Genomic DNA, 8,192 nt, shown 5'->3' with positions numbered 1-8,192 from the left:
GATAAGTATTTTTTGAAATATGAATATTTCATAAAATATCTAATTGATAATAGATATTATAACAACTATTTTTATGTTAAATATATATAGTATAATCCATAATATATTATATGATATATGATATATAATATAGTATATAACTATAAATATAGTTATTTAATTATTATAACCGAAACATTTTCTGGCATGATTAAAATAGTCAAAGAAATTGTTGTGTTAGATATAACTATCAACAACAATATTATAAAATCTCAAGACGGTTTTGATACCTTGTTTATTATCTGTATTATTTATTCGGTGCAATTCATAATATCTGGTAACCGAATCATTTATTATACGGTTATATACCATAATATATATCATCATGAGAATTTCAGCAATGAACATCTTGAAGAAATATATATCAAAATCCACGCCATCAACTATGCAAGTGCATACTAAGATCTAGTCATAAACGGACTTCATGGAATTCAATTAACGAAGGGGAAGTCTCCTATTACAAACACTAATTGCCAATTTCGTCAGCAAAGTTCATAATTAACGATCAAGTCCAAGACCGAGTGGTAAATCCCTCTCGGGAGAGAGGTAAAGCCCTCTCAAAGCCGAACGGTAAAGCCCGTTCCCTAGGAAGCACTCCTAGGTCGAAGACCGAGCGGTAAATCCCCCTCGGAAGAGAGGTAAAGCCCTCTCAAAGACGAACGGTAAATCCCGTTCACTAGGAAACACTCCTAGCTCAAAGCAGAGGTAAAACCCTCTCAAAGCCGAACGGTAAAGCCCGTTCCCTAGGAAGCACTCTTAGGTCGAAGACCGAGCGGTAAATCCCCCTCGGAAGAGAGGTAAAGCCCTCTCAAAGACGAACGGTAAATCCCATTCACTAGGAAACACTCCTAGTTCAAAGCAGAGGTAAAACCCTCTCAAAGCCGAACGGTAAAGCCCGTTCCCTAGGAAACACTCCTAGGTCGAAGACCGAGCGGTAAATCCCTCTCGGGAGAGAGGTAAAGCCCTCTCAAAGCCGAACGGTAAAGCCCGTTCCCTAGGAAGCACTCCTAGGTCGAAGACCGAGCGGTAAATCCCCCTCGGAAGAGAGGTAAAGCCCTCTCAAAGACGAACGGTAAATCCCGTTCACTAGGAAACACTCCTAGCTCAAGGCAGAGGTAAAACCCTCTCAAAGCCGAACGGTAAAGCCCGTTCCCTAGGAAACACTCCTAGGTCGAAGACCGAGCGGTAAATCCCCCTCGGGAGAGAGGTAAAGCCCTCTCAACGACGAACGGTAAATCCCGTTCACTAGGAAACACTCCTAGCTCAAAGCAGAGGTAAAACCCTCTCAAAGCCGAACGGTAAAGCCCGTTCCCTAGGAAACACCCCTAGGTCGAAGACCGAGCGGTAAATCCCCCTCGAGAGAGAAGTAAAGCCATCTCAAAGATGACCGGTAAGTCCTAGGTTAAAGTTGAAGACCGAGAGGTAAATCCCTCTCGGTTCCTGTTGAAGGACGAGCGGTAAATCCCGCTCGGTTTATGTCGAAGGTCGAGAGGTAAAACCCTCTCGATAAATGTCGAAGACCGAGAGGTAAATCCCTCTCGGTTCCTGTTGAAGAACGAGCGGTAAATCCCGCTCGGTTTATGTCGAAGGTCGAGAGGTAAAACCCTCTCGATAAATGTCGAAGACCGAGAGGTAAATTCCTCTCGGTTCCTGTAGAAGGACGAGCGGTAAATCCCGCTCGGTTTATGTCGAAGGTCGAGAGGTAAAACCCTCTCGATAAGTGTCGAAGACCGAGAGGTAAATTCCTCTCGGTTCCTGTTGAAGGACGAGCGGTAAATCCCGCTCGGTTTATGTCGAAGGACGAAAGGTAAAACCCTCTTGATAAATGTCGAAGACCGAGAGGTAAATTCCTCTCGGTTCCTGTAGAAGGACGAGCGGTAAATCCCGCTCGGTTTATGTCGAAGGACGAAAGGTAAAACCCTCTCGATAAGTGTCGAAGACCGAGAGGTAAATTCCTCTCGGTTCCTGTTGAAGGACGAGCGGTAAATCCCGCTCGGTTTATGTCGAAGGTCGAGCGGTAAAACCCTCTCGATAAGTGTCTAAAACCGAGAGGTAAATTCCTCTCGGTTCCTGTTGAAGAACGAGCGGTAAATCCCGCTCGAGGTTAATGTAGAAGACCGAGAAGTATATTCCTCTCGGTTCCTGTTGAAGGACGAGCGGTAAATCCCGCTCGGTTACTATTGAAGGTCGAGCGGTAAAACGCTTTCAGTTCCGCCAACGCAGCCTCCCTCAAACTCATCAGTCCTATAGTTAACCACGGCTAAAGCCAACCGCTTAACTCGGACTTGGAGGGCATAATGTATAGTATAAAATATTAACCGAGTGGTTACAAACAAACAACCGGATATTCAGGTAATCTGTTTATATCTTATTCTGTTTATATTTTATTGGGCTTATATCAGCTTAGGATCCATGAGGTAAATTATAAATACAAAGCCAGGGCCGAAAGCCAGGTAGGTTCCACTTACGCATTATTCACTCTACGCTACTCTAAAATACTCAGTAGTGAAAATCATTCACTAAACATTCAACTAAGAGCCGAGGCTCCTCAAAATCACACGCCTAACTTGAGCGTCGGAGTACCTTTTGCAGGTACATCCACCCCCGTCCAAAAGGAGACCGATCGGCTTGCGCCAACACCGATCGACCAACAGCTAGAGTTTGAAGGCGAGCGAGCGGCCCAGACGCGTCAGCAGGTTAGTCTCTCGGTCCCAAAACTTTCCACCGAAACACAAATAAATTGTATATATTTATAAGTGTCAACTATAATTGTTTATTGTTTCGACCGGATCCGGAGGTGTAAGACCCGTATTTTTTGGACATGGTGGGGACATGGTGGTCACCCACCTCTTTGACTATCAAGATGCAATTATTGGGGGTGCATTTTACGGGAAGCTTTGCAAGGTGTGGGATTCATTTTTTGGCAGGAGAGGGAGAGAGAGAGGGAGAGCAACCAAAGGGAGGGAACCCTTTCTCCCATTTTCACCCGTCCAAAGAGCACCCATGGGAAGCTGTTCCAACCTTGGAAGGGGCTTAGAGGAGGACCTGAGTTGGGCATCTGGTGATGATGGCGTTCTTGCATCAAGAGCTGGAAAAGGAAGTGAAGAGCTGCTGAAGTTCCTGGAAGATCTTGATCTGCACGTCTGGGAGGAGATTGATCCCAAAACTTACATGGAAGTCTTCAAGAGGTAAGGGGAGCTTGAATTATTTCCTTGATTTTTGAGTTATTAGTGTTTGATGAAAAACTGGGTAAAATCTGGGAAGAAGAAATGAAAATGGAGGTTTTCTGGGCTTTCTGGACTCTGGTGCGATTCTGCAGAATTTCTGCAGAATGCGCGTTCGTCCAATTTTGGGAAGTCAAAATTGGACGTTCGTCCTAACAGTGCTCGACCAAATAGTGGTCGGTCAACTTCTGAACGTTCGTCCAATTCTGGTGAAATTGGACGTTCGTCCAAATTGTTGAGCGTTCAATTCTGAACGAACGTCCGCGTTCGTTCGTCATAATATATGGGACGCTCGTCCAAGTTGTATTTAAACAGTGAATTATGAGCGTTCGTCCGTAACTTAGTATCTTCGTGGAGTAATCTTGAACGTTCGGCCTTGGTCTCAAGACGAACGTCCGTAGGTTATGTAGAGCGTTCGGTCTTTGAGGATGTTTGATCTTATGCGCTCGTCCAAAGCGTCCAATGATTTAGCGTTCGGCCTAAATGATGGATCCTAGCGTTCGGCTCAGTAATTGAGCGTTCGGCCTTGTGATAATTATGAGCGTTCGGCTTTTGGTGTATAACGAGCGTTCGGTTTTTGAGTATGAGTGAACGTTCGGTTTTTGGATATAAGGGAACGTTCGGTTTTAAGTGTTCGGTGTGGATCTTGGACGTTCGTCCTTGGTTTCAGTGAGCGTTCGTCCTTGTTTTCTGGGAGCGTTCGTCCTTGGTTTCAGTGAGCGTTCGTCCTTGTTTTCTGGGAGCGTTCGTCCTTGATTTCAGTGTGCGTTCGTCCTTGTTTTCTGGGAGCGTTCGTCCTTGTTTTCTGGGAGCGTTCGTCCTTGGTTTCAGTGAGCGTTCGTCCTTGTTTTCTGGGAGCGTTCGTCCTTGTTTTCTGGGAGCGTTCGTCCTTGATTTTGAGAGCGTTCGTCCTTGGTTTTATGAGCGTTCGTCCTTGGAGCTCGGCAGCGTTCGGTTTTGATGAGGATTGATTTCAGGACGTTCGTTCAGACAGCATCAGAGTTGGAAATAGCGTTCGGTAATAATGCATGAATCCGTGGGAGTATTTTGAAGCAATTATTGAGAATTGTTGGTTATTTTCCTTGATCCAATATTGGTTTAGTTATACATATTATTGAGAATATGTATGACTTCGTGATTGAGCACGTATATTCTAGTTATACATATTATTGAGAATATGTATGACTTCGTGATTGAGCACGTTTATTCTAGTTATACATATTATTGAGAATATGTATGACTTCGTGATTGAGCACGTTTATTCGGTTGGAGGTGGTACATACACTATGTTATTTACTTGTAACTTCGTCGGTCTTTTTAGCATTTTTGCTAGTCTCATGCGTGAGACGGAGATTCGAGTGTCACCTTCTTCTGCACGAGGAGGTGAATGTCTCGCCCACTGACTTCGGCTCGTGTTGAGTATAGTGCATCGTTACGCGTAGTATCGATGTTTTTACTCGTTAGTCCTTGAGGAGTCGGGGAGATAGGTCTGAAGTCGCGATGGATGACGGCTCGGGTCGCCTGTTATTGAGAGCAGGTTATGACGACGAATTACAAGTAAACGACATCAGTTTATGAAAGACTAGTATGCAGTGTCATGTGAGTCGATTTATCATGGGAATTATTATAGTATATGTAGTGGGTTTATAATGTGATAATTCTGGTTATTCATTCTTGCATGTGGTGGCTGTGGTTTCTAACCGTGATGGTCGTACGGATACAGGAGAGATGGTATCAGAGCCTAGCCTCTCCCAGTACGGTGTGGTTCGAGGACGAACCAGACGGAAGCTGGTGGGCATGTGACACCCGGGCACGGAGACGAGGGCGGGGAGTGACGCCGGTGCAAGAAGCATGGTGCAGGGGCACAGACAAGGAGCGGCTCCTGGCAGCTTCGGGTGGAAGGGGTACATGGACGAATCGAACATACACCGGAATGAGAGGGATCTGGAGACTGTGTAGGTATGGGACTATACAGTTGAAGGATAGCTTAAAGGAATTGATTTGACTACTCATATCACCAAAATGCATTTCCTTTTCGGTAGCCTGACTCATAAGAACTCCATAGTTAAGCGTGCTTAGCTTGGAGTAATTCTGGGATGGGTGACCTTCTGGGAAGTTTTCCCGGAAAGTGTGCGAGTGAGGACAAAGCACACTGGAAAGCCTGGTGGTGATCTGTGGGGGCAGTCGATGGTCCCTGTGAGTTGCCGGGGCGTTACAGGAGGGATCCTGTTAAAACACATAAGTTTGTCGAAGACCGGGCGGACGATCACGAACGGTAAAGACGGGCGGACGGACACTGCTGAATCCCACGAACTGAAGAAGACCGGGCCAAGACCGGACGGACGGTTACCTCTTGGCCGAGGGTTGGACGCACTGGGAAGGGTTTCTCCCTATGCACTCCAGGTGGTCGTCCTCCTACTCCAAGCCGGGCGGTCGGTACCTACCAAAGGCACTCGACGCTCAGTAATATGACAGCGGTCTGTGATGCATGAATATATTGCATAGTAAGGAATCTGTCCAGAAATCATACCTTGACGCTCGGTCTCGGTGCTCAACCTGGGTGGACGTTCGGTCTATGTATCGGGAGGACCGGTCGGTAACATTTATAAATCCTGGTCCACTAAAATCTAATTATATTTTTTAAATTAAAGTTTCTAAAAACTATCTAAATAATATATACTTTATCAAACTTTAAATTGTTTACATAAATAAAAAATTATAGATTTTTGTCAAACTAAACAATAAATATTTAGTATCTTTTGATCCAGAGGATGTTTGAAAAAACCATTGGATTTGGAAGCGGTGTGAGAAGGAGGAAGGAACCAACTCAACTCATTTCTTGGCTGATGGAGTCTCGTCCTCACATACACAGGCACTGGTAATCAAATCAATTAGACCCTTTTCTGTTTCACGCAACCTTCGTCGTTCTTCCTTTTTCTTTCTCGTCCACTAACCCTATGCCCCAATTTGTAAAGTTTCGGCTTTTCTCGCGTTGCGACGCACTCAAAACTCTTCCTTTCTCCACCCACCGAATGGGCATGGTCGATACCCTCTGTACCCATCTCCACCAAAACAATGGCAGTGTTGAGAACTCATTGTCCAAGGTTAAGCCTAAACTCGATTCTCAATGTGTCATTGAAGTCCTCAATTCCTGTCATCCCAAGCAACCTCTATTGGGCGTCAGATTTTTCGTTTGGGCTGGATTTCAATCTGGCTACAGGCACAGTGCTTACACGTACAGCAAAGCTTGCAAGTTGTTTGGGATTCAGCAAAATGCCCAAATTATTCGTGATCTCGTTCTGTCTTATGAGGCCGAAGGGTGTTTAGTCAATGTCAACATGTTCAGGGAGGTTCTGAAACTGTGCAAAGAAGCCCAACTAGCTGACGTGGCATTGTGGGTGTTGAGGAAGATGGAGCAGAGTTTCAACATCGGTGCTGACACTGTGATGTATAATGTGGTTATTAGGCTATGTTGCAAGAATGGCGACATTGAAACGGCTGAGAAGTTGATCGGGGAGATGAGTTTGAACGATCTTTACCCTGATCTTATTACGTACATGGCAATAGTGGAGGGATTATGTGATGTGGGTCGCCCAGAGCATGCTTATTCTTTGCTTAAGGTTATGAGAGTACATAGATGTTCAACCAATTTGGTCCTTTTATCAGTCATTTTAAATGGCTTGTGTAGGTCTGGATCTATGGAAATGGCATTGGAGTTGTTGGATGAAATGGAGAAAGGTGGGGATTGCCGTCCAAATGTTGTTAGTTATACATCTGTGATTCAAAGTTTCTGTAAGAGAGGTCAGTGGACGAAAGCATTGGATATTCTGGATAGAATGAAAGCTTCGGGGTGCCATGCAAATCATGTTACTGTTTTTACTTTGGTTGATAGCCTTTGTGTTGAGGGTCGTGTAGGAGAAGCTTACAAGTTGATTGATAAGTTTGTGGTGGAACATGGTGTTTCTTATGGTGATTGTTGCAGTTCACTTGTGATTTCATTGATAAGGATTAAAAAGCTGGACGAAGCAATGAAGCTCTTCATGGAAATGCTTTCTGGTGATGCCAGACCTGATACTTTGGCATCTAGCCTTGTGCTAAAGGAGCTCTGTATGAAGGACCGGGTATTGGATGGATTCTACTTGCTTGAAGCAATTGAGAACAAGGGATGTTTGTCTGCCATTGACTCTGATATTTATTCTATTCTTTTATTTGGCCTTTGTCAAAGAAGCCACCTGACCAAGGCCACAAAGCTGGCCAAGATAATGCTTAAAAAATCAGTTCCGCTGCAATCTCCATACAAAGAGGGTGCAATCGATGTCCTAATAGAATCTGGAGAAAAAGATCTTGTGAATCATTTGACTGGCATTCGTAAGGGACTTTGATGATAAAAGGTCGTATGAAGGAGGTCACGTCCATTGTTCTCTGCTGCCTCTGGTCATATCATAAGTTTGCATTGTATAACAGCAACAGTAAGAATTGGTTTCTGTGATGTAGTCTGCTGGTACTTTGTTCATTTCTTCCCCTTATAGGAGACAGTGTATTCTTGAGAAACAATATGCTTATCTTTATCTGTGAATGCTATACCCATTCTCCTGTAGATTCCTTTTAATATCGATAAGTTGGCAAGCCCATTTTCCTCATACAAAATGCTTTTTTAATCCAATTCGCATCACACACCGCACCATAGTCACTGAATTCGTTCATCCATCCATCCTTATTTTCGTTGCATTCGTCTCTCTGTTTGATTAGTCCAACACTTGTTCTCTGCATGGAAGGCTTGGCCTCTCATCTTACACAAAGAGGGAGTCATCAGTAATTGAGTTTAAGGGGTTTTGCAAGCAAACTAAATGAACTTAATAATTGAATTGCAAATTTTAACTGGTGATCATAGATTTAACTGATTTAAAATAAAGTAATTACTAAGATTCG

The 8,192-nt window shown here is 44.2% G+C and overlaps 1 protein-coding gene across 1 annotated transcript; it reads left to right on the top strand.

The window, feature by feature from the left end:
- The first annotated feature begins 6,016 nt into the window (after positions 1-6,016).
- On the top strand, positions 6,017-7,887 carry LOC128193480 (pentatricopeptide repeat-containing protein At5g47360-like). Its single transcript, XM_052866908.1, has one exon. It carries the CDS (start codon positions 6,221-6,223, stop codon positions 7,643-7,645), a length of 1,425 nt encoding a protein of 474 aa, XP_052722868.1. The 5' UTR covers positions 6,017-6,220; the 3' UTR covers positions 7,646-7,887.
- The last annotated feature ends 305 nt before the right edge of the window (positions 7,888-8,192 follow it).

Source organism: Vigna angularis, chromosome 8 (assembly GCF_016808095.1).
Source record: "Vigna angularis cultivar LongXiaoDou No.4 chromosome 8, ASM1680809v1, whole genome shotgun sequence".
In the NCBI taxonomy this organism is placed as follows: Eukaryota; Viridiplantae; Streptophyta; class Magnoliopsida; order Fabales; family Fabaceae; genus Vigna; species Vigna angularis.
The sequence above is the reverse complement of the archived record's forward strand: the minus strand, read 5'-3'. Positions and strand labels throughout refer to the sequence as shown.